This window comes from Athene noctua, chromosome 5, assembly GCF_965140245.1.
Source record: "Athene noctua chromosome 5, bAthNoc1.hap1.1, whole genome shotgun sequence".
Lineage (NCBI taxonomy): Eukaryota > Metazoa > Chordata > Aves > Strigiformes > Strigidae > Athene > Athene noctua.
This window is the reverse complement of record NC_134041.1, coordinates 59,442,371-59,469,456: the sequence shown is the minus strand read 5'-3', so window position 1 is coordinate 59,469,456 and position 27,086 is coordinate 59,442,371. Positions and strand designations below refer to the sequence as shown.

Below are 27,086 nucleotides of genomic sequence, written 5' to 3'. Positions count from 1 at the left end.
AACTCTTCACCTGGGAAGATTTGTAAGCTTGGTTATGCTTTTTGGCTATGGACACATATCCTGGCAAAGCTGACATTCCCTAATCTCTGCCTCTGGGAACAACCAAATGGATACCAGGTGTGTGTACAGGTATTGCACTGCTATCATCCATGCTAGTGAGGTTTGTTTCTTTAAATAGTAGTAGAGTTTTTAATTTTTCTAAAATATCACCTTTGATACAGTTTTAGAGTTCAGTGCTCCTGTCCTTAATTGAAGTAGCATTTTAGTTTGTAAGTCTGTTCATATCAGTGATACAGGAGAATCAATACATGCCCTAGTACATTTGTAAGCTTTAACAAAACAAGGAGAGAAAATTCTTTCTCATTTAATTTAAGAGCTGGTGGAAAAGATTCGTGTTAGGATTTTTATCATAGTTAGTCTGCTGCTCTTATGCAACACGGTAATAACACAGGGCAAATTGAATAACTAGACAATTTCCTAGGCCATGGTCAGATGGGTTTCAGCTGCTTGGCTCTCCTGTGGGACGAAGAGGTAGGGCTGGGATGCATGTCCCTCAGTACGATGCAGGCTGCTCCCTGTGCCTGGAGGAGCCGTCTGGTCCTTGCAGCCTCACAGTCAGGGGCTGTTGGAAGCAAGACAGCTTTTGAAAAAGAAAGTGATAAATAAAGGCCCAGCTATGTTTTTTTTTAGTCCTGAAGAAGCTGTAGTCTGGAATAGGAAGCAAGCCGAGGGGAGAGGACTGGATTTCTGGTGCCGCAGGACGCTGTGCTGCTCTCCTGGGACACTGCGCGGTGCTTCCTGCCATTGTTCGCTCTTCCTTTGCCACCTGTCAAGTCCCCGTGGACTTGCAGTATTCGGGACTTCAGACCTGTCTTGGCTGAACCTCACACTTGTTTTTAATAATGCTTCTAATTTCATACAGGCTTGGTTAGTATTTAGTCAAGGCTACAACATTGACTGTTATTCTTTAAAAAAAAAAAAAAAATTCGTTCAGGTATTTATACTCATTATAAATATGTTCTTAATATTGTATTTCTACTCCTATTTCTTAGAAGTTTATCTGCCCAAGTGCTTGTACATCATTTATCAAACATGGTGAAATGGGAATAGATAAATGATTAACTCTTCCTATTCATTTAGTTTGCTTTTTACACTTAGAAAAATAAAGCTCCAGGTGGCTCACTCGCACCATGCTTTGCAGAGCAGTAGTGTTCATTTCAACGCGAGATAGTCAATCCCAGGTTTTGCAAAGCCTGGAGTTATTCAGAGTCAGAATTCCTCTTCAGGATTGTCAGTGGCCACAGCAAAGGTACATGTTTGAGATTACACAGAAGCCATGTGCTGCGATTCAGCCATTTAGTTTCTTCCAAAACAGGGAACACCTGAGATTTGCCTCCATCTGTTGCTTCCATGAAGGTGCAGTGTACAAAGGGCCATTCCGACCTGCTGAGCAAATAGGCTGGTTCTGTTCCTGCCTCATCCACAGCATCGTATGAGGGCTCTTGTGTGGGGCTGGAAAGCTTTGAGCAATAGTGTGGGCTGTGGAAAGGAGGCATTTGGGACCGTTCCCAGCCACAGGGGCATGCTGAGGTAACGTGCTGCCTCAAGAGGGTTGGGTAGACAGAAAATCTGGCAAATTATCAATATGGTGGGAAACAGTTCTTACTTTGAGGCACTAGTAGAGTAAGACTGTGCAATGTTATAAATAGGTTTTAGCATATATGTTTTCCAGTTGCTTCCATAGTTACAAGCACAATAAATTTGGTTAAAACAAGAAAAACATTGACAAGCGTGTTTGCAAAGAACTGAAAAAAAGAAAAATAAAGGAGGCAATAGGCAGTTTGATTTTTTTTTTTTTTTTTTTTTTTTTTTTTGCTTTAATAACCTTGTGTACCAACATTCCCATGCACCAGACTGATGGTTTGCTCAGCTGCTGTGTACGGAACAGTTGTACTCAGTGACCTCTAGCAAGGTGCAAGTAACTGGGGAACTCCATATGCCACAGTTCCATGGCCACAGAAAGTTGACCTGAGAAGAAAGAAAATACTTGAATCAAGATTTATCTATTTTCCCACAAAGAAAAATGAAATGTTGTCAGCTGTCACCTTGAGGATTGTTAGCTCAATCCATAATCCCGTTTAAACCTTCCTAAAACCTGCTGTACAGAATATTAGCATTTGCATACTAACAATAACAAGGTGGATTTCCTTCTTTTAGGGACCAGCTGTAAAATCTGAGTTTTAATACATGGCTAAAATTAATCTCTAAAATCACAAATATAGAGCTCTAGATAAAAAAATCAGAAAGGAGTCTTGTTAAAATCCCATTATTTAGATTATTTAAGATAGATTGCCCCAGTCAAAGCTTTGCATCTTATTTTTTTTTTTTTTTTTTTTTTAGGAGCTCAAGCTGAAAGTGATTTAATCAGTTTTTCTAAATGATCCAATGCCAGTGCCAAACTATAAGGAAGTGTTTTTCCTAAAATTTAAACAATATTTCTTCTGTTGTAAAATACATCAAATAAACATAGACCTAAACCCAGGGGATGTATGGAGTAGTTGACTGTGACTCTTCACAAACAGCTTATGTGTATGTTTTTATATACCTCTCTGGGCTTTTCTTTGAGAAACACATTTCCTTCAGCTGCTCTATACAGATCAAGTTTTCTAAATCTCTTCTCCTATTTTTCCAGGCTTCAGTCTGTGTGCCTTGTTACTGAAGGATACTCTCCAAACTTGAAAATGACCCCACTTCTGGTTATATTCTTTCCCCAGTTATTCAGTTTAGAATAATTACTCCCTGGATCTTCTATACTATACTCCTGGTAATGCACCTGGGAATGAGGACTGATTTATCTTGGTTTGTAATTGTTTTGCTGTGGTAAGCCAGTATACATTCCAAATTATTCACTGCTGTATTCCTTTCCAGACAGTTATTCCCTGGTATGTACTTGAACATTTGATTTTTCTGTCCAAAGTATAAGATCTTGTCATTACTGAAATTCATGCTGTTGATTGCAAACCATGTGTCCAATTCAGACCATTTTCAGTCCTGTCTCCCAGAGCTTTTGCACTCCTTTCCCATTCCTTTTGACCTGTAAATGGGATATACTTACACATGTCCATCTTCTCCGTGAATTATATGCACAGTTTCTGCTCCCAGTCTTGCCCAGAGCAGAGTAAATATGGCTTTATTCCAGAGAAATTCAATTTTTTTAGTATTTTTGGGGTTAATTTCAACATCAAGGTATTTTGTATAAACTTGGTCTTGAGAGAGGACTCCACTGCAAATAGAAGATAGCAATACTAAATTTAAAGATTTAGAGATTACTGAACTAAATCACATTCTCCACAAGATTTGGGTTTTGAAATTTGCACCTTTGCTGTTCTTTGTAACAGCACGGGATGCTGGGCCAGGACTCTGGGGTGTTCTGTTCTGAACAGAGAGAGAATGAAACATAATACTGAAAAATTTAAATGTGCATGTGGCAGGAGATAACCAGGAGATGATAAGGTGAGGCTGTGATGGCATCCAGTGCCCAAGTATGCTGAGAAAACCTCCAGGTGATATTTTCAGGGAAGATTTTATAGATGAGCTGGGAACATCTGTGAGGCTTTGGTCCGCACGTGCACACAGGATGGTGGGAACGCCTGGTAGCGTGTGGCAGTGCTTGTTTCAGAGCAGGTGCAGAAGATAGTGGGAGCTGCTGTTTTGGTAGTCAGTGGGAGATGATATGAGCTGTGAATGAAGCTCACTGGTCAGACTATATAAATGTGCCATTTATATACTGGTGTTGGCTTTTAACATATCCTAGGGAGGAAGGAGGTACCCACTTAGCAAATTTGAGAAGTTCAGGCACAGGATTGCCTTGCATGAGATCATACAGCAAGATGCTGGCAGAGCAGAAAGTCTTGTCAGCATGTGGAGTGAGTATGCTGACGCGTGTGATGCCACGCTAGCATGCGAGCAGTAGTGCTAAAGCACATGTGTAATGGGTGAGCACTTTATGAATTATGTGCATTCCAAAGGTGTAAATTTGGTTTTTTTAAGAGCAACTTGGAGAAACACAGCACTTCTCCCATCAAAATGTATTCCTAATTTATTGTAAAATCACATAATTCATGGAAAGGAAGTGACTTGCATTTCCTTTATGCAACCACCAGTCTGCACTTACAGGTCTTATCTATGGAATAACTTTTTTTTTTTTTTCTCATATCTGATGTTCAGTAGAACATCTGCAACACAAAATAAGTGTTTGCACTGCTTAAATATCTGGATAATGGATAGATAAGCTTAGCAGTACTAAATGCTATCGGGAAATATTAATTTATCTTACCTGGAAATTTCATATTCTTTTGTTTTCCCCTCTGTATCATGGAACACTAGGTTTATATCCCCCTTCATTTTCTTCACACCAGACAGTTTGACAAATACTTTTTGTCTCCAAGCTGCATGAAGAAAAGCAAAATACAGCTAGATTGTCAGTGATATGAGAGATCTAGACGTGCTAGTATACTGGAAAGTTATTTTTTCCCTAACTGGAATTCATTCATGTTCTCAATGAAAGACTTGCTGAGCTTGAATTTTGATAAATAATGTAGCATTTTTTGACAGAGATGTTGGCACTTACAGAAGCAACAGAAGCGTGTGACTGTAAATCACAGCAAGGCAATAATTTTTCAAACACATTATCAACTGTAACAAACCTCCTCCACTTACTAGCAAAAGGTGGGTCTGCTGCTGTATTTAAAAAATACTTTTGGTTTACCCTCTTCAATTTAGCTGGGAATCTGTCAGCATGGTGGCCCATCATTGGACATCCCTCCTGGGAGCATGGGAAGCAGTCTCCCTCGGGAAAATGAGAGAAGCAGTTAATTAGGAGTATTTTTTTTTCCATCCTAGTTCTGAATAAACTAAGGCTCAGGATGCTGTTCTGATCTTGAAAAGCTGTAGCAGTGCTGTATATTGTCATATCTTACCATCAAAACCTGATAAACTTTTTTCAGATAATGGCTTCTGCACCCATACATACCAAGTGGGTGTGGAACGAGCAGGTTTAATACCTGTGTAGATGATGGTCTGAAACTTCCTAGTTCAAATATTTTTCAGCTAGAGTCTAGGACAAAATATAAGGTAATTTTACCCTCTCAGTGGGAGGGAACTTGCCTGCATCCATTTTGCAACACAATATGGAAGGGGGAAAAAAAGGAACAAAATTCACAAGAGCATTTATTTAGGTGCTCTAATCAGTGCCCAGTGTAGAGAAGTCAATGATTTTGGAAGCTGCAAACATCTCCTCTTCTAGCCAGGAATTGGTAGGGTAGATACATCTAACCTATGTGCTCTTTGCAAAAAGGTTTAGGATGAGAGTTATATGGGGTTTAATTTTTTTTTTTTTCCTATTTTTTGTTATCATCTGTGCTTCAGGATTCAGTTTCCAGAGTGGAATAGTTGATGGAGCCACTGTGTGCAGTGCCTCACTGCGGTTCCTCCTGCCAAACCATGCCATGAGAGCACAGCAACCAGCATCCAAATGCTCTGTGCATGTAGCAGGACCTGTTGTGAATGTAGAAACCCGGGTTATTTTATTTACAGCTCACCCATTCCTGACCCATTATACTTACTGACTCAAAGGATTTGTAGGTTTCACAGGGATATCCAAGGTATCCGGTGGGATAGAGGATACTTTCAAAATAAAACTCATGGCTACGTGAGTGATGACATCCCCCGATGATTGTAGCATCTGTTGGAACAAAGTTTATGAGCATCTGTGAAATAATCTCTTGTTGTGTACAAGAGTAGTCCTTGCCCTACCATGGAAACAGCCAAGGCATGGAACAGAACAGCAGTGGGGTCCTCTAATCACTTTTCATCTGAATTTGCACATTTCTAGTTGCAGTAGAATTTACTGTTTTGTCTGTGCTTTATCTGGAGAACTCTGTGCCTGTTACCCCAAGATTTTAAGTGAGATGCATTGGTCTGCTATGGCATACTAGTCCCTTTTAAGAAGATGGCTGTGTATGTGTGTGTGTATATATATATATATACACATAAATATGAGATGTCACAGCAAGATTATATTAATTACAATTCTAAAAGGCTGAATAGAGCAAGGAGAATCCATGAGCCTTCTGCCAACCTCTCTGAAGTCTGTGGAGATGTGAGGTGTGTACAGTCCCTGGAAATGCCGAGTGGTTTTGCCTAACTCATGCCTTATGGGTGTCAGATGCTCTTTGCAGCATCTGCAAGAAAACAAAGGTGGTGGTGTCATACCACAGGTTTGGTCATGACACTGGCCTGTCTCAGCCTGGAAGATCTCCAGCTGGGGCTGTTGGGTTGTTGGACTTGCAGACTCTCTGTTCCCTGCCTTTTTATGTACTGCATGTCCAATTTCAAATTACAGAAGAAAAGCTTAGGCCTGTATTATACCTCCTTCACTACAGTGTTTCCCGGGGAGCACTGTTGTGATGCGGCCTTTATTGTTTCTTATTTTCTTTTCTAATTTATGAGTAAATAGGCAAAAATCAATTTTGTTTTGCAGTTTTCTCCCAAACAGACAGTTATTTTCACAGTTAGCCTTGCAGGATTGAACGAAAATAAAAGTACTATGCATGATGGGAATGTATGTTTACCTGCAATGATAACTTCAAAATCACTTAGTTTCATCTCGGGTATTAAATCAGCACATCCAGGCATCACAGTTCCTCCATTTGGGTAAAAGTCCAGGTGACCGGTGGTGTTATACATTCCAAGCCCTGAGATACACATGTGGTGCCGTCAGTGTCTTGGTGACGTATCCATCCCTGTGAATATTTACTTGCACATGAACACTCACCTATGGCAGGAAAGTGAGCAGCATTACTGTGAATAACATCAACGAAGTCTGCATCTGAAGGATCCAGTCTCACCTCAGGAGGAGTACCTTCAAAATAAGGTCCAGCAGGGTCTAAGCCTAAAAAGACCCCACATTTATTGGTTGGGGGAGGGAGAGAAGTGTTGCACATATTAATGTGTCTTTTGTCAGCTTACAAAATTAGGTATTCAATATTGTATGAGGCATGTTAAATAATAGTGATGTGAATTCAAAGCTAAACTGAAAAAAAAGTGCAATAACATGGTTTTGTGAACTTTTCTGCAAACTTATTGCAACAGAAGTAAAACATTTTCCAATAGACTATATAATGGCATTGTATTACTATGAAGGAGACATTTTATTACCTGTGAGGTTATTACTGGACTGTAAAGCTTTACAAGTAGGAAAAACTAAAGATTCTTGGTATGTTGCTTTGTCTTTGTGTAAGGTGCTATGTAACTCAGTGAATGACAGTAATGTTACAAACATATTAATTATGTTTGTCCTTCTACTAAAGAGTTTATAACCAAGCTAGAGAAAGAAGATGTAGTAATTACCCTTGTTTCTGAGAAGCATAAAGTTTGCCTGCTCTCATGCAAGGTGTTACCAGCACTGCCAATAATTTAATTCCAGTCTACAGACCAGTATGTTGCAAGTTTCTTCCCATTAGAAATGTGCTCTGCACCTTGGTGAATAGCCTACCTGTTATCCGTCTGATGCCTTGGATCCTTCTTCCTGCCTCTCCGGCAGTATGTGCTCCCAGACTGTGGCCAATTAGATGGATTTTGTGAAGGGAGTATTTGAAGATTTTCTGATCGTTAAGGTGGTGGTGGTGGGAGACAAGAACACAAGCTTTAAATAACAAGCAAAGAGGGTGTCTTACATTATGGGCCTTTGGGAGCATCTAGACTGACTTTGTATAATCACAGAATGGTTTGTGTTGGAAGGGACCCTAAAGATCATCCAGTTCCAACCCTCTGCCACGGGCAGGGCCACCTTCCACTAGCCCAGGTTGCCCAAAGCCCCGTCCAACCTGGCCTTGAACCCTTCCAGGGAGGGGGCAGCCACAGCTTCTCTGGGCAACCTGTGCCAGGGCCTCACCCCCCTCACAGGGAAGCATTTCCTCATTAGATCTAATCTAAATCTCCCCTCTTTTAGTTTGAAGTCATTACCCCTTTTCCTATCCCTACACCCCTGGTCATGAGTCCCTGCCCATCTTTCCTGCAGCCCCTTTAAGTACTGGGAGGCCGCTCTAAGGTCTCCGCAGAGCCTTCTCTTCAGCTGAACCCCCTCAACTCTCCCAGCCTGTCCTCACAGGGGGTGCTCCAGCCCCTGATCATCTTCGTGGCCTCCTCTGGCCCCACTGGAGCTGGTCCATGTCCTTCCTATGTTGGGGGCCCCAGCCCTGAATGCAGTACTCCAGGTGGGGCAAAGAGAACAGGGTGTGAGTTCCTTGAGTTAGTTATTGTTTAAATTACACTAAGAGTTGATATAAAATTATCCAATCTAGAATTTTAATGCCTAGTGATGATGGATTTGCTGTTGTAGTGTTGGCATAAGGTTTCTGTATTCATTTACCCTTGGTGACAAAATACAAACCTTCTCATTTAGGTTAACCCTTAATTTAATCTTCCATCAAAATGATCTTATTTTTTGTTTATTTACACTATTATGGAGCCCTTTTTTATCACATCTATTCTTCATGTGTCTGCTTAGAATAGATGATCATATCACTCAATAATATTTGCACTGACAGGCTTAGGTGGTGTGAGTTCTCCTCTTTTCCAAGTGTCACCTGTACAAGACCTGCACTGCTGAGATATTACACACGTGTTGGTGATTAATCCCCATTTCCACCTTCGTGTAGGCTGCATGCAGGGGTCATGTTTTATCCAGAGATTTCCTGGGTTTTGTAGTGACCAAATACAACAAGGATTGGTTGTTAATTGCTTGAGTTTTTTTCGATAAGTGTGTTTTTCTTTTGTCACACGTGTACCAAAATAAAAGATGATGTGTAGTATTGGCCTGTCTACCTTTACTATTAGACAGCAGATTCCTCTGAATACATTTTACTGCAGTAGTTCCATTTACAATGCCACTTAACTTTTCCTAAAGTCAAACTCTAGAAGTTTGTAAATTGGGGAAAAGACAAGAAAGTCTAAGGATCACTCATGCATGTTTGTAATGGAAGAAAGAGAAACCTAGACTGCAAAAGGTGCAGTAATAGAGATACTAAATGAGAAAATGAACCCATTTTCAGGTGACCTGATTTTTCAGGATTTGTATACAAAGAAGAATGTTAGAGAAGCAAACATGAGAGGCTGGATATGAGTTTCCTATGTAGCAGCAGTAGGTTTTACCCCAACGGATTCTGGGGAAGTGTTTTTTGATGCTCAGGCACTTGCAAAGTTGACACTTTGACTTGTAGGCTCTGAACGGTCTCTTGCAGGACTTTAAGATGAACACCTCCTGATCAGGATCAAGTCCACAAGCAGGCAGGGTTCTGGTTTTCAGCAGTTTTAAGTACTCATGAGTCCTTCTGAAATCAGCGAGCAATGCTGATACTCTTAAACCTTGGAACTGAGCAGTTCTGCACTGTATGTGTAAATGTGAACCCTTGCCTTCAGGATCATGAATTTCACAACTAGAGGTCAACTGGACAGTTTATCGTGCCTGTAGCCAGCAAATAAGGCGTTATCAAGTGAGCCAGCTCCTGCTCGTTTCAGTGGTGCTGAGATACTAATTTACTTGTAGCACTCGTATATAATGCTGGCAAAACTTGCAAACGCTGAACTTGTAGGCCTTGTCTCAATTCCATTCAATGGCTTCTTGACTGTATCATCATATGGAAATGTTGCCACCTACTGGTCTTTCATTAATTGGCACCTCTTTTCAACAACATGAGCCTAATTCGCGTCTTTTGTGACTGAGAAGTCCTTAGAGTTGATAATTAGTACAATTAGCTGGATCTCAACTGCATGCACTGCACAGCTCTTCCTAAAGCACTGTCTGATCATACCAGACAAGGTTCAAAATCAAAGCAGCAACGTCATAACCCCACTACATTCACTTAAGAGTTGCTGGTGCTAAATCTGTGTCGTTTACCTGTAGAGTTTTTATGAAATAAGCAACCTCAGCCCCAATCACGCGTATGTTGTTCACCGCACTGACGTAGGTGCCGTTTGCACCTTGTTGCCAATCGACAGCAATGCAGTTGATGTTTTCCACTTCCAGTAACAGCTGATGTGGGAACACATAAAGCAAAGTATTTAAGGAGACAAAAATAACAGACTCAAATCAGAATAAATATTGAAAGGTAATATGATAACAGAATTTTTCATTCTTTACTAAACAGGACTCTTCTCTGTAGCTTCTCTGTAGCTCGTACCACACTGAAATACATGTCTTCTTACAAAACAGAATGTAACAACCTATGCCAAAAAGTAATAAAATATTTTGCTTTATAAACCATTTGTATAGGTATTTCAAATAATTTGGAAAAGCCACACACCTGCATAGTAGTTTCTATGTGCAGTATGTGACTTCTTTGAGGGATGTTGGTAGTTTAACTGAATAGCATAGGAAGTAGACTTATTTACCAAGTGCCTTTAAAACTGAGAAAGTCATGTCAGACTGTAAAGGTTTGGAGTAGAGTAGAAAGTTTCTCTTTCAGCAAAGAAAGCTAACGTGTTGGTTGCTTCAGTACTGGTCACAGTCTTGTGGAGAACAGTGGTATTTCCACAGGAAGAACTGTGTATTAAAGTCTACAGCTGTAGCTTTCTGTGACTAAGGCTCACTTAATTTTTGAGAAAGAACAAGGAGTGGAAACAAAAATTAATCCATGATAAACAGCTAAAGGTGAATGACGAGGAAAACAGAAGCTTGAAGAGGTAGTGGATTGGAATCCTGGAACATGTAGTGTGGAGAAGCAGATAGAATTGCTGCTTCATTTCAAATGACAAAAACTGAAATTTAATATTCTAGATTAAAAGTTTTCATAGATTTATGAACCAAAATAACGCTGCAGATCTGCAACTTATTATTTAGTGGTGGACTTTTTTTTTTTTTCTTGTCCTTTTCTCTGCCAGGGTGGAAGAAGCAGAAACTAGAGTAGATTTTGCTTATCTATCAGAGCCAAGGCTGTCACTGACATAGTACACTTAGTACTGGTTTTGTGGTACCTTCCACATTTCATATCTGAAATCCTTATTTCATTACACTCTCTAATCAAACAAAAAGCGCTTTTTTTTTGTTGATGGTTTTCCTTTTTTTTTTAATGATTTTTTAGAACTGAATAGTGATGAACCAGAATAGAGTTTGTACACTAAAGCTTGAGCTTTGCAACTCAGGAAGGCCTTTCGACAGAAGGACAGTTCTGTGGTCCTAATGGGAGAAGCACTGAACTGGTGTGTCTATTCTGATATCCTGACACTGGTGTAGAGGCTGGGGACATCTGTGTTCAGTTTATTGCTTTGATCTGATCTGCAGGGTTTGGGGATGGAAACCCTGAAGAAGCATAATGTCAGAGATGACTAAGAAGCCTTGACTATGCTGCATCTTCCAGAGTGGGAATATTTTGGATTTTGTGACATTTACTTCTTGATTGGTATCTGCTACTACCTAATTGCAAAATGGAAGGTGAACATCGGTGTCTGAAGGACACTGAAAGATTGTAGTTAACAATTGCTGATAAAAATCAGAGGATACTCTCTCATACCAAGCACATTTCTACCACCCAGCCTTTTTTTCCAGTGCTGCCAAATCCATGAATGATGAAGGAGGTATTTCTACGTGAGGAAAAATGTGACTTTTGGATGGTTGAGGAGTTTATTGCTGAGATCACCTGTGTGTAAAAAAAAAAAAAAAAAAAAGGAAAAAAAGAAGTTTTATCTATTCATACTTTCAAACATTTAAAAAAAAGTCATCCAGGTCATCTCCTCTGTAGAACTCAAGGGACTACCTTGAATGGACGAAGTCTGTGATTTTTGGAACTCAGGAACCCCTGTATCTCACCTTTCTTAGTTGCACTATGGTTTTCAAAGAAGTTTTGCCTGTGTGGTTTCTGCTGCTCCTGTCTATTTGGCTTAACATAGGAAGAACCCCCTTATGCAGGATATGAAACAACCTAAAAGGGCCACAGTGTTTCACCGATGCCTGTTGGCCTGAGTTGGGTGAGTTCCTACAGAGAGCAGCCCACCGGCCCCACATCTCCCGGTTCTGATTGCTGTTTTACTGGCATCACCTTTGGCTTCAACATGTTGCTCTGCATCTAAGCAAGACTTTTTTTTTTTTTTTTTTTTTTTTCTTTTTTGACGGGTGATGTTTCCATGCCTGTTTTTATCATTAGCTACTCCAGAAAGGCTGAAAGAATTTCATGCCAGAACTGTGTGGAATAGGGGTGAAGCTGCTCTTCAAGCATTGCTGCAAGCTGATTAATTATTTATTTTCCTTTTTCTCTGAGAATGATTTCTGACCATCTGTATTGTTTTCAGACAAATACAGGGACTGTGATGTGAGCTCAGGGAGTTTGGGTGTAGAAGGGCTGTGCCCTAGATCACAGATACATTTAAGTTTAGTGGCCAAGAAGTAGTGCAAGGTGTATTTCGACTTACGTTATCAACAACAGAAATGCTGAGTAAACTGCTTCTGAATGTATCTTGTGTGCTCACATGTCCCTGCTCTGCAGATTGTAGAAGTTTATTACAGGTATAACCTCTTATCCTTAGAGAGCCTGAGTTGGATTCTCAGGATTGCTGCAAGCAATAATGTCTGCAACAGCGGTGATGACATCACAGCTCATGCCAGAGGAATCCTAAATATCCCTGCACAGGTCAGGGACAGTGGGTTCGGGAGCCTGGAAGGGCTTTAGCAGCTTCATAAGTATTTGCTGAATGTGGTCCCAGCTCCTGATTTTACAGGTTCCTCCACATTGCTCTGCTCAGTATTTCAGGGCATAAGCAACTTGAGTAGTTCTGTCTTATTTTCAGGGTGCAGAGACACAGATAAAAATGTAAAGTCACTGAGATTTCAAGGTGGAATGTGGGCTTGGAAATTGCATAAAATCAACCTTATTCAGACTTTTATTTTTTAAAGTCACATATCTTCCTAGCTCAGCTTCCCTGTGAGACAGCAGCATTTGCTCTCCTATCTGAATTCCCAGAAGGCTGTTTATTTGAACGAGTCTTCAACTTTCCTCAGAGACCTAAAGGCGTACAAAAGGTGGTCTTGTGCAGGAAAATGCCAGGAAAGCTGTTGTTTCCTACAGTTCATTCACAATGCTTTTTTGTGCTTTACCCCAAAAGTATATTCATCACTGTACCTTCAAATTATCTTATTCTGACTTGTTTGCCTGTGATGACTAACATAGACTTTTTAACAACTTAACAAACATTTGTATATTTAGCCAGTTCTTGATGTTAAAAATAAACGTCACCTGTGAGTTATTTCCTGTTTCTCTGGTGTAGAGAGAGAAGCTGATGTTCATATGTTCTGGAGATTCAGGCAAACCTGTCAGAAGTCTCCCTGGTACCCCAGACCAGGGTGGGTCATCTGTAAAGCAGCCAAGCCTTGAGTAGCAGACTTCTTTACCTAGAGTAGAAGAAACAACTTGTTTATATGTTGAACTCTCTTATGCTTGATGATGTATTTGAGACTACAACAGTCTGAAGAGCAGAAAACTAAGGATTTCATTTTATGATTAATTTTGAAACTGAGATTCATTCCTGTTTCCTTTATGGATATTACTTGAAGCAGGTAACACAGTGGGAGCTAAATAATTTGAGGATAAACCAAGTAAAGACCACTGACAACATTTTCTAGTCTTGTAAAGCATTAATTCAATTTCTCTTTTAAAAAGTCTTTTAAGAAGTGCTTGTTAAAATTGCTCCTACATGCTTCCTACTCCAAAGCATTGTGTGTCTGTTTGTAGGAATGAAGGAGATCTACACAGTAACCTCGTACTGTGAATGAAACAATTTCCTTCAGTATAGTAGCTTTTTCTAGATCAAATGGGTCTCTTGCTCATGCTCAACTTATGTTTTATCACTGTCTGTTGTGCAAAGCACCCTATTGCTGAGCAGTTCTTTGAATACAGTAGTCATGTAAAGACAGCTCATGCACTGTCTTGATAGAAGTAGGACGTGTGTCCAAACCTCTGCATGAATTTTCAGCACAGCGTTATGTCTCTTGTATTCTTAGTAATAAAATTTAAACAGAGCAGAACCTTTTAACATTAGTTCTATGCACAGTAATAGACGTTGTCATACAATGACCTGCAAATCATGCTACAACTTCAATGTAAAGGAAAATGCCAGTCATCATCTCCTATATATTATTTCATCTGAATTCACCCTCTAGTGGTAGTTTTTATGGATACAGTGTCTCACCTGCTACTGTGCCAAGGACATAAAATGCAAGAATCCACATTCCAACCACCTAAAGTAAATTGAATATATAGGTTAAGCATTTTATTTGGAGTGATTTGTCCTTTTAAAAAGAGTGTAATACAAAGAGAAATGCAAAGACCTGCACCTGAAGAGGAATAACCTCATATACCGGTCAGTACACGCTGGGGACCCATCATCTGGAAAGAAGTTTTGCAGGGAAGAAACCTGAGGGTCCTGGTGGGCACCAATTGACCATAAGTCAGTAAGGTGCCGTTGCAGCAAAGGCAGCCAGCCAGTACCATCCTGGACTGCATTAGGAGGAGTGTTGTCAGCAGGATGAGGGAGGTGACCCTTCCCCTCCACCCAGTTTTGCTGTTCATTGCATTTCTTGAGCAGCCAATACTGCATGCAGGTTGCTGAGGGAATGAATCAGATCACGAAGTCCCGTTTTTTTCCAGCTGTGAGGAGATAGGTGGGAGGTGTGGTAGAACAAAGGTGGTGATATCTGTAACTTGATAAATCTGCATGCTTGACAGCTTGGACCCCTCACTACAAAAAGGACATTGAATTACTTGGGCGTGTCCAAAGAAGAGCAACAAAGCTGGTGAAGGGTCTAGAGCACAAGTCTTGTGAGGAGCAGCTGAGAGAACTGGGGTTGTTTAGTCTGGAGAAGAGAAGGCTGAGGGGAGACCTCATTGCTCTACGACTACCTGAAAGGAGGGTGCAGAGAAGTGGGTGTTTGTCTCTTCTCCCAAGTAACAAGGGATAGGACAAAAGGGAACGACCTCAACTTGTGCCAGGGGAGGTTTAGATTGGATATCAGGAAAAATTTCTTAACCAAAAGGGTTGTCAAGCATTGGAACATGTTGCCCAGAGAAGTGGTTGAGTCACCATTCCTGGAGGTATTTAAAAAGTGTAGATGTGGCACTTACGGTCATGGTTTAGTGCTGGACTTGGCAATGTTAGGATAATGGAAAAGATCTTTTAGATCATCAGGTCCAACCAAACTAAATGATTCTATGATTCTATCTTCAGGCTGTTTGTACTGCTTTTACCTAGGGCTCTTTGTATTTATGCACCTTCATATCCCTGACTTTATTTGGATTCCTTTCTTCTACGCTTTACTTACTTGGTTTTCCCATGGCAGGGGTTCCGTGTGTTTCACTATTCTCCCTTCCTGTTTGCCTTGTTCACTATTCTCAATTTCCTCTTCTTCTAGATGTTTCCTATGGCACCTGCCTCTCATTTTCAACATACTGGTAAAGCAAAAATTTTGAGGTGTCACCCCTGGCCACTGAGATAGCTCATTAGAAGAAATTAAGGAAAAATGGTAAATTTAGTAAGTATAATCTTGTTATATGGGAAGCTGTCTCCAAGGGATATTTTTAGAGATTTGGCAACATGAGAAAGCTAGAAAACCAGTGCTCTACTGACACTACCAAATGCTCTCCAAAACAAGAGACAATTGGGAATTTCACAGAATTTGTCCTTGAAGCTTTTGTATCAAATGTCAGGCAGGAGGCATATGTGATCCACCTATGCGCTTTTTTTTTAGTAGAAGTTGGATTACTTGGCTGTAATGACGTGGTTTTCTAACCAAGCCAGATGGGATAGGTCAGAGTACACAGAGTGTGTCTCTGAGCACTCTAATCAACTCCTGAAGTCCCTGTTGTGATAATAGCTTGTTGTTTATGTGATAGAGGAACAAGGCTGAATAAGCAGTGAGCTGGAGTTGCAAAGTGAAGAGCTGAGAGGAATCGTGAAATTTCCTTGGAAATGCAATTCTGTTCCTCAGCCTAATATATCCATTGATGTAGTTAACAGAGAAGACTGGAGAAGAGTGAAAAGTGAAGAGGAAGTCTAGCAGTAAGAGTATCTGTCAATAGCTGTCACAGAGTACCCATCATCATGATGGGAACCTGATGACAGTACAAGAAAGAATCAGAGAAGCTGTGGCTCATCAAATGGATTGGGGAGCTCAGTAGGATTTGTTTATATTTAATGCAGAGCTCTCATACACAGGAGGTGTATAGTCCATGTTGAGAACACAAGAGCAAGAAATATAGTAGAACTTCTTTTCAGATACAAAATCTGAAAGGCAGATAATGAGTAATGATTTTAGAAAATGTGGGAGCTTATTGCCAAATAAAAGTGATGAGTCATTTTCTTTCAGAGGTCCTTCCTTTGAAGGCAGAAAATAGAAATGAATATGTAACTAGGTAAATAATGGAAGATGCAGAAATTTTGTATTTTTTTTTTATTTTGGGGGGAATGTTGGTTCATTCTATTATTAAGAGAGAGATAGTTTGGGTAGAAGATAACTTTTTAGTGGGTAGGTTTTCTATATTAGTCTATGTTAATGGAAAAAATATTATAAAGGTGTTAAGAAATGATATCTTTGTAAAAAGAGTTGAAGCAGCATACCATTTGACAGGGGAAAATTCTTTCACTGGGCATTTAAAGAGGCTTAGTGCTGAACAAGAGGAACTGGAATGACTTGTTTGTGAATGCCTAGCCAGTATTGCTGGCAAGAGGACTGCTGACTGCTGAGCTCAGTTGTTGTACTCAATGGACAGAGGACGTGCACTTTGGAAGTAAAACCTGCACTAAATATTTCTAAATTGCTGTTCAGCTCAGAGGAAAAAAAAAAAAAAAAAAAGAAGTAGTAAATGTTCATAGAGTGACTTCCTAACGTGTAAAACCTACACTGGAGCAGTATTTTTCCTTCACAATAGGCCAGCAAGCCCTTGTTGCTCAACCTGTGATTCGTGGGCCACTAGTAGATGCTTTCTGAGATATGAGAAAGTCTGTATAATGACTGTCAACAGTTTATTTTTTAAGTCCCACACATGTACCCACACACCCTTCTCAGGACATGCACACAAACACACACAGTGTATTCATGAGAAACAAGCCCAAATCTTAAGGTTTTTTAATTATCAGCATCTGTAAGCTAATAATCTCACTGCAGTAAACAGATTTTTTTTAAAAAAAATTTAAACCAAGGTATGTTATTAATCTAATTACTAAGAATTTTACTCACTATTCTCTTATCACCCTTCTTCTCTCTCTTCCTGGTGAGCAGTAACAGGATACAAAATGGCCACTGTTTTCTTTAATGAAGATTCAATAGCTTTATGCTGAAAAAAAAAAAAAAAGTAATAGAAAACGGATTAACAACCTACAGGCAGCTTGGTAAAGTGAAAGAAACTGAAAGAATACAAGAGGACAAAAACCAGAAATATTGGTAACTGGGAATTAATAGCTGAAAGTCGCAGATATTTCATAAGGAAAATGGCAATGCCAACATGTGCATTTATGGCCAGTGAAATTAAGACATGAATTAAGAGGGAATAATATTTAATGCATGGAAGGAGTAAAAAGGTGCAGTGTTTCTGGTCCATTTCTAGATAAAATGGAGCAAAATGCAATCATGCAGCTGAAGTGAAATGTTTACACTTTTCCTGTCTTTACCAAAATCAGCTGATGTTCAGACCAGAAAAAAAGTATTCATGGTGATGCTCTGTTCAGACAATAATTCTAGATCTGCTGTAGAAGAGCTGCTGGAACTAGATGTTTTAAAATCATTGGACTTTGGTAGCTGAAATCCTTAAAAAAATAAAAAAGCTGTAAAAAACCCCCCCAACCTATTGACAATTTTTTGTTAATTTATTAATTAGTAAGAAAATTCCAGAGACATGGTTTGAAGAAAACGTGATATACTGACAGGTAAAAAACATCGGATGAATGACCTGAGGAATTTCAGACCTGTGGAGTTTCAGTCCAGTATCAGCCTGAGGCAGAATAATGAAAGTCCCCAAAGGGTACTCAGTCATGAGAGAAAAATTGTGAAAAACTGTTAAAAGATTAAGTTGTGTAATTGAATTCATTTACATGACATGCCAGACTAAAATGACACTCGTATAAGATCAACATTGTAAGTCTCATGATATTTAGGTATTAATAAGATCTGTTCTGCTACTTGATATTTTGCTTAAGAAATTAAAATTATATACATGCACTATTACAACAATTAAGTAGATTAAAAATTAAACGCATGGATTAAGTAGATTAAAAATTGAGTAATTCTTGCATCTCAGACTACAACGAGTAAAGAACTAGAAGGTGACTCCTGGATTTACAAACTCAGTTCTTGCTACCGTGCAAATCCTTGCATGGCTTTGAGCCTGAGGCATTTAGAGAACATTTGCTAACTGCACCCCCAGGCATTGTAACATTGCCCAAAATGCTAAAAGAAACCTATGAAAAAATTACAATAGTATCTTTAGGCCTCATAAAAAAGGATCATGTATGTGTTTCTGCATATACAAATATCTGAAAGTACACTAAAATTTTTTTGTTTGTTTGAATATAATTTTGTTGTTCAGCCCATTCTTCACAAGTGTAAAAAAGAATACCATCATTTGTAGGGACAGTCCCTGTTTGGTAGCTCAGCCAGGTTATTTGTTCAGACTATCAAATACTGAAAACTGGTGTGCGCAGTACCAGACAAAGTGCTGGTCATAAGATGTAATTCAGGTAGCAGAGTAACTAGCATAATTGCTAAAAGACTTAATTTCACCTCCAGCTCCTCCCCATAACTAGCCCATCGTAGGGTCATGATTCTGGATGAAGGCTCTTTGGCACTGCTTCAATACAAACAAGTAATAATAACAAGTAATAATAAATAAAAGAGCATCTTGGCTTTAGCCAGTCTCCTTTCTTGCTGGATCACCAACTTTTGCATGCAGTTAAGTTCTCCAGGAGGAAACTGATCTTAATTGAACAGCTCTGAAAACCAGAAATTTAACATTAGATAAATCAATTTTATAGTGGAGAAAAGATGTCCAGAACATTTTGTAGATGTCCTTCTCCAAACCACCCAATACGAAGTAGTAACCAAGGCAAAGCAGGACTCACAAATGTCAGGTCTGCGGTCATAGAGTTTTCTGAGTATCTTGTGACCTCTTAAACTGAACTCGAAATAATGACTCAGTGATGCAAATTCTTTTCTTGAGGTGTTTAATGTGGGAAGCACTCCAATAAAAGGTTAGTAAGTATGCAAAGTTGTACGTATATTCATCATTGGAGGATGCAATCAGATTAGAGCTTTTAAGGTGTTTAGGTCGGTTGCTTAGAAATGGTGAACGTTGTAAAGAAACTGTGAGATAATGGCAAAGGCAACCTATTAAATATCAAGTCCTTGGCTTCCCACTTCAGGACTTCGTGTAGTGTCTGCTCTGATTTCCTAAATAATAGGGTTCTCACCTTGACCCTACACTGGTATTCATACATTTAAATTTACAGAGACAATTATGATCATTTAATCTGACTACAAGCATCATAAAGAAACCAACAAACATGATTCAGTTTGGGGAGGTGGCTGTGCCAATTCTGTGCTAACTAGGGAGCCTTCATCTGACTTGCAGCCACCATCTGGCCACTTGTCTCTCTTTCCAGGAGGACCTTCGCTCTTTCTCTTCATGATTAGGTTACTGTTAAATTTAGTCAACTCTAACACTATTTTCCTTTTGCCATTTCTGAAGTACAGAATAACCCTTGCTGATGACTATTCAATTTTCTCTCTAAATAGGAGCCTACCAAAATGCATCTCCTTTGCCACATTCTTTCATATAACAGCTCTGTAATTCTTCCCCACTTCCATTCTCCCTTTAAATTTTTAGTGCTCCTGATAATGCTTGATTTTATGGCATATTTTATACTCCTTTTTCATTTCAGCTGTTATTTGCTTTCTCATTTCCCTTAAAAAAAAAAAGTGTCCAGATTCCATGTGCAAATACCGTCATTTTGTTCTTCCTTTAAAAACATAGGGATGTATTCAGTCTTAAATTACCTTAGCACCGCTGAATCCACCCTGTCTTCCTGGCTGCATTACATTATCACAGCCCAGAAATTCTCATCTCCTACGGGGATTTCCTGGAATTGAAAAGTTTTAAGCCTTGTAGCTGCTGCCAGGGTCTCCTCAGGATGTCTGAGTGCTGCTGTTTGCTTTTCACCTGTTGACTCAGGCCATAGCATTCAGTCTGTCTCTTTGTAAGCAGGAGTCCTTACAGTCCTCCAGCCCCAACCAGCAGCTAGTAAGGACACTTGCCCAAAAACCCTACCAAGTTTTCAGCCACTTACCACTCTGAATGCAGAAAGGGTTGCTGCTTTGCAAGCTCCGTTCAGCCAGCTCCCTGTCAAATCCTGGTTGCTACCGGCTCTTTTCACTTGGAATCAGTCCCACAGCGGTGGGTGCGGACCTGCCCACACAGCGTCTAATTATAGGCTTCGTGTGGGTGAGTGAGAACCTTTGTAAGAATGATACCCTTATTGCTGGATATAACAGATGTTGCCTTTTCTTGTCTCTCATCATATCTATTATAGCTCATCAAAATTTTTACCTCTTAAAGGTTTTTATGGGTTTGAAGAAAAGCACGATGAGGCCATTTTAGCCCTTAGAGGGTTTATGGTATGTAACATTCATAACAGTCCACATGCTTAGCTGAGTTAGTCAGTTATAGTAAACTCCTGTTGCAGGCAATGGGCTGAGCTGCCTCTGCAGGGAATTTCAGAACAGGAGCTAAATTTTGCCATTCTGTGTCCCCTGCTGGAAGTCACCAGCTATCTACTTGTTATCGGTCTGACGTACATCCCCTTTGAAGCAAGCCCTTGTACATTTTCATATAATCAAGCCTGTTTATACTTTTTACATAGAGCAGGCTAACTTATTTTAAAGAGGGGAGAGTAAGAAAAAATTGTGTTACAACTTAGGGAGGCTATGAATGCCTGAGTATTTATGAGCTTTTTCTAGTGAAGTTACTCAAGCTCTGTCTACCCACTACCATTTTGACAAATCTATGTCCTTTCAGGCCATGTGAGATTCACAGATTAGGTGTCTCTGTACCAAGCTCTCTCTTATCTGTTAACATGCTCTGAATATAACTGGCATGTACTGACAATACTGTGATCCACCTAGAGCAGAAAAGCCACAGCCACTTTCATTCAGAATTGTGTCAGTAGGAGGAGGATAGGATGATGATAATCAGGTAATTCATCATTTTCTCTGTAATGCTTTCATGACTTGTCCATCATGTAAGTCTCAGGTTCTCTTCTGTGCTCTGGAGGTTGTGGGTCACAACTATGTCACAACCCAGGTCTTTCAGCTTCTGGGCAAGACCTCAAGTCACTACACTGCTATCTACAGGATGGGTGCTGCCATAATCATCTGTTCAGGCAACTGTGTAAGAGCGACTGTCATCCCTATGAAGGAGTGATTCAAGTGCCTAAGGGCATGAAGTAACTTGGGTTGAATCTGCGGTTCATACAAGAAGCCAGTTTGTTGTCTTGAGATGCATGCATTTCCTGAGAGAAGATATAATTTGAGAAATAACACCAAAAATCTGTTTCCGCATGCTGAGCTGTACATAATGCATTCAGTCTCCTAGCCGTTGTAAAAACTAAGTCAAGAGTGTCTGTCATTCCTTGTAGTATGTGGCGCCTACATAAATGTTTGGATCTGGGGCTGGTTCTTTTTGGTAAAGTGGTACAATCCAGTGCCGTATATGATAATAATCATTAGAAAGAAGTCTCAGAGGAATCTGGAGGAAGCAGTGGCTAGTCAGTGATGGGATCTCATATTTAATTACTGCTTACACTGAAGACACATGTAATTTCGATAAGGCAGAACAGATCTAGCTAATAAGAAATTATCTACAGTCTAGTCTATGTTCATTGACTGGAAGATAGAAACTTGTCAGCAGTTATGGGACCTGTATCTCCTCAGAATGATGTAGCTCAGTAGATAAGTCTGTGGAGGTTGAGGTTGGGCAGCCACAGAAAAGAGGTAAGGAATGTCATGTACCCCATTTGTCAAAATACTGACATGTAAGTTAAATGGAAAGCAGCCAGTGAAACTGGTGCCTCTATTAATGATGAAGCATCTTCAGAAATTGCTGAACATCTTTTTGTGAAAATCAGACCCTTTTGAAATTTATTTTTTAGTGGACCAGGATTGCTGGATACACTCAAATATTTTGGTGTACTTTCCACAGAGTCAGTTCATTGTGTGTGAGTGGTGAAACAGTGCCACTGAGCCTCCCCCAGCAGTAGTTACAAATTCAAACACAAGTGCACTCTTTCAAGAATTCCTCCGGGGACAAATGTACACAACTAGCTGAAAACTGCATTTGGCAAGAATAAAAGTTTATTAACTTATTTAATTCGCTTTTTGATCTGCTCTGTATGTTGATAAGCAGCAACCTGGCCAATACGGGGGGACCATATGCATTTTCAACCCAGAGTGTCACTGTTTATTTCAGAGGGAATACACAGTGGTGCAGATTAAGTTAATGTAGGCCAGTACAACAAGTTGAGATTAATAGCAAAAAAGAATTTCTAGCCCATGTTGTAGGGTTTGAGCTCTAGCTTCTTTTACAAATGGTCAGTTTTTCTGTGTCTGGTTTTACGTCTTAAGAGGAACAGCAGCTTTTTATGGACAGTAAGAAAGGGCTGGCTTTTGCAGTTGTTTCTGACAATATGCAAGTGAACAAATCCAGGTGGTTTTATAGACCTGAGAATTATCAAGAGCATAACTGCATTCTGATAGTAGCGGCCTTCACATAGGTAGGGAAAAGAGGATCAAAACATTCACTGAGAATCATGTTCTTCAAATAGAATCTCAGCACCTGTGTTTCAAGTGCAGTGATATATAAATTACTGAGGCTTTCAAAGAAAGATAAGTGAATAATACTGTAAAAGCAACATTTTTCTCAATCATTTTAATTTTAAATTGAAGATGGTTAATGAACTTCTTAGCTTGGATGGAGGTCATCTGGAAGTAGCTTTGTGTATTCCATCCTTTAGAGATTTGCTGATATGTATAGACAAAGATCACTCCCCTCCCTGGAGAATCTTACTTTTAGCCTCTGAGTAGCAGAGCCATGAATAAAAGACTTTCTTGATATTTCTGTTGTCTAATTCCAATGTGTTCATTCTGGTGAAGTGAAAAATTCTTGTATTCAGTAGAGGCAAAACCATTTTACCTTAGCGTATCCTTTCCAGTACTGCACAACAGCAATAAAAGGAATGTATTGGAAATGATAAATATTTATGACCTTCTATAATATGTGCTGTTAATTAAATCAGTCAAAGCAAGCAAAGATAATGTTAACTTCTGGTTTTGTGAGCTGGAGACTTATGGAGCATAGTATCATTTAGAGGAAATAACACTAGGAGAGAATTTTAAAGTAGACGATGGAAATAACCTAAGACAGAGAGGACTCATTAGACACCGTCAGGCTTTTTTTACAAGTAACAGGCAGAATTAAAGGGAAGACAGTGAAGTCCATTGTTCTGAATCTCCTATTCATGCTAGAATATTAAACTTATTTGAAAGAAGCAGGTGAAATAAGAGGGAATAACTGTAGATTTGCCTTGGAGATTGAAAGGCAAATTCAAATCTTGATTGTTTAGATCGATAAAAAGTATGGCTCTGACCAGTGGTTGAGAAGAAAGTTAGCCATCTAGGACTCTGGATGTCTCCTACATTCGGTCCCAAGCTTTCCTAGTGTCAAAAAAAGGAAAAATGACAGGATGGAAAGGGGACTGACACCACTGCCAACCTGTATTTTCACATATTGCTTACGCTTCCGGTGTTGCAAGACACTTGCCCCATCCAGCCTCCTGGTAGCTGGGAGGAGAGGTATGTTTTTCTGCAGCACAGCCATGTAGGCGTGCTCTGTTTGTGTGAGGGTTGGTGATGATGCATGTTCTTTCCGGAAGTTTTTAGATCCTTGATAGTTAAAGAACAGATTCTTGGCTCAGTTTTATCTTGGACATATGCCATGAAAATAGATTTGGGCATCCTATCAACTTCTGCTTCCCAATTATGGGAAACAGAATAACTTAAAGCAGCTTGGAGACTATTTGATATTACAAAGTCCCTGATATCGTGTTACTACAAAAGATGACTAAGAGCCATAAGTTTTAGAGAGCTCATGTAGATAGATTTGCTGATAGGTCAGTGAGCAATTATTTACCCTCCCAGCGGCAGCTACAACCCCAATCATCTTTGGTTTTGGAAGAATAACTCAAATAAATGTTGGGAATGCAGAAAGATTTTCATTTTTGCTTCTGTCCCAGGAGCCTGCCAACCATAACTGTTAGAGCCAGGGGTTGCATAGACTACCCGGACTGCATTAAAGTCTCAGCAAAATCACTTTCCAAAGGTTTTATTTTACCTTCGATATAACAGACACACACTTGAGAATTGGAGCCTGCTGTAGGAAAAATCAGTAATTTGCACTGAAGGAAAAGAGTGGGAGAACTGTAGGTAAATGATTTTGCTATAAAAATATCCAGGAGGAAATGCAAGAGAAGGGAGTGAAGTGATGCCCCTGCAAGAATGATAGCTGGGAAAATAGATCTGCTCCCAGGCAATGTGATCTTACAGGCAGGTGGGTAATTGGTATGACACCAACTGTTAGATGAAAAAAATTAGAACCAGATCTCAGATCTACCAAGAGTACCTTCAGGATGTGTGTACTCAGACACTGAGCCACTGTAATCATTAATTTACTGCTGATATGCCAAAGACTCTAACCTAAATTAAATGTAAAGGGAGAAGTCAGAAAACCTTATCAAAATACAACTGTGTAGAAAAGAATTAGCTTTTCTTGGGGAAACAGGAGACTGAAGAGAGAAACAAAACCTGATATATCATATGGGAACATGTGAAATACAGGTTATCTAGAGAAGAAAACAATGCCTGATGTATTTTAACCTGGAGAAAATTATGGAGTTTCCCATGGAGCAAAGATGTTGGCAAGTGATGGGGCTATAAGATGATATAATCAGAAAGGAGATAGTCTTAAAGGCAGAATGGAGGCACTGGGGAGGTTCTCTGTACAAAAGCCTTGTCAAACTTCCTCTCTAAAAAGATTAAAGACCAAAAAGACTTGGTAGGCTTATTCCTGAAACTTTGTGGTTCAGTTGCAAGGATTTTATCAATGTTTTCTAAGATGTTAGAGTAGCATGAAAAAATATGAAAAGTGGGAGGAGACACAGCTGCATAAACTGAACATTGAGGTCTCTGCCTATTAGTTCTATTTAATTAATTTTAATTATTCTTACGCTTTCGGTTCTGAGCTCAAAAATATTTATGAGGGACATGTTGATAGGCTGTGCTTCTTGGAATGAAGAGTCTGCTGGGCTATGGAATAGAGTATTCCTGTTATCGGAGAACTCTGACAAAAATGGTCCTTGTTTTCTCATTAACATACCTGCACATATCACTTTATGACAAGCATACATTTTCGCTTAAAATTATTTTTCTGATGTTACATATAAAGTAAACACAGATCATGTAAGTGGAGTGGAGAGTTAGTATTTTGGATTACTTATTATTGCTGCTCCCTTCTACAAAAGATTTAAGAGGTTTGTTTGCATGTGTGTTTGTTTTGCCTTACCCCGTTGCCAAAAGAGTGTCATGAGAGAGAAAAGGGACCGAGGCTGAATGCTTTATAATGGTTTTGTCAGTAATTTACCTTTGGCATAATTTTTGTAGTGAACAAATGCTTAAGGAGTATTAAATTAAATTTGTATTGTAATTCTGAAGCACTTGTAGTGTTGCAGAATATTGAATAATGCAAAAGACTGAATGCAAATCACAGTATGTCCTTAAAAACCCTAGACAAATGAAGCACATTTGATTTAAAAAAAAAAAGCTACCTTTCAACATGACAGCCAAACGTATCAAATGGTGCATCTCACTTGACATTTTAAAGATGCAGTTAAATTATTCTAGAAAACTGTCTTACCTTGTTGTGAAGATATGTAAGAATTACCTGTTCCAGTCTTTGTCAAAGGCAGATTGTTTTGTGAAATTCAACCCCTTGTGTTTTTTGGACTACGTCCATTAATACAAAGTGATAGTATCCAAACGTTTCATACAAGTAACAATTTTAATTTTTAAATACAGAAAGAAACAGGAGGAAGAATATTTGCTACCAGCAACGCACAGCTGCTGTCAATGTTTTTTTTCACCATTAGCTAATCAAAATAAATCTCTCTTGCTCTGTATGTAGATGTATTAGCAAATAAGTGCAGTGTTCATGTTTACCGAAGAATGAAAATGAAAACAGTATATGACAAAAATGCAAAACAGGATAACACAAGGAAAAGAAATTAATGCAATATTTTACTTTTTAGCTGAACTGATTGGGTGATAAAATGTATATTTTTAAGTGGCCTAGCTGATGCTGGACCACGTTTATAGCAAAGTCATCAGCCCATGTGGGCTGTCATGTTTTGTAAGAATGCTGTTGAAAGCAATAGCCTAAAATTAAACAAAATGGAAGCTTGTATTTATGAAAGCAAGTAAATGATTTATTATTCATAAAACCGTCAAATTAATTTTTAGAATTGCAGCAGTGGCACAGCCAAATATGGAGGCAGGAGGGGATGGACTTTATAGAAGTCTTGAGTTCCACAGGACATTGCTTCCTTCTTGTGAGAAGCAAAGGCCTGTGTTGCACTGCTCATACTGCTGTCTTGATTCATTAAATCCAGTGACCCAATCCAGTGTCTGGCCCTGCTGCACACTTTTTCATGACCCTGAGGAAAATATTTACAGTTTTTTGGCTTCAGTTCCTGACTGTAAGAAAGGGAAAAGTAGTCTTCCTATTTTTCTTCCCTGAGTATCCTTATTTGTGCAACTCTGGGGCAGAGAGCCATGCCTGACTTATGAAGGATGTTAAAGATGGTGTAATTACTAGCTACAGGTATTTCTCAACTGCATAGAGGTCCCCGGGGGTTGTTTTGTACTTCTCCAGGGGAGCGTGGAAGAG

The 27,086-nt window shown here is 39.4% G+C and overlaps 1 protein-coding gene across 1 annotated transcript; it reads right to left on the bottom strand.

Moving 5' to 3' along the window:
• Window positions 1–1,964: 1,964 nt before the first annotated feature.
• Window positions 1,965–25,551, bottom strand: LOC141961238 (pancreatic lipase-related protein 2-like). Its single transcript, XM_074908039.1, has 13 exons — window positions 25,372–25,551; window positions 14,239–14,287; window positions 13,287–13,441; window positions 11,571–11,696; window positions 9,959–10,093; window positions 7,556–7,664; window positions 6,836–6,952; window positions 6,633–6,755; window positions 5,625–5,743; window positions 4,720–4,849; window positions 4,337–4,448; window positions 3,116–3,283; window positions 1,965–2,028 (listed from the first exon to the last, which is right to left on the bottom strand). The coding sequence occupies exons 1-13, from the start codon at window positions 25,549–25,551 to the stop codon at window positions 1,965–1,967; spliced, it is 1,587 nt and encodes a 528-aa protein (XP_074764140.1).
• Between the last annotated feature and the right edge of the window lie 1,535 nt (window positions 25,552–27,086).

What these genes read in the sequence shown, in the direction of transcription:
- LOC141961238 (XM_074908039.1), bottom strand. Translation starts at nt 25,551, where the DNA reads ATGTATGCTTGTCATAAAGTGATATGTGCAGGTATGTTAATGAGAAAA. An exon ending in TGTCCTTGGCACAGTAGCAG is followed by an intron (nt 13,442 to 14,238) that starts GTGAGACACTGT and finishes CTTCTACTCTAG; the next exon opens with GTAAAGAAGTCTGCTACTCA. An exon ending in ATTTCATAAAAACTCTACAG is followed by an intron (nt 7,665 to 9,958) that starts GTAAACGACACA and finishes CTTAACGATCAG; the next exon opens with AAAATCTTCAAATACTCCCT.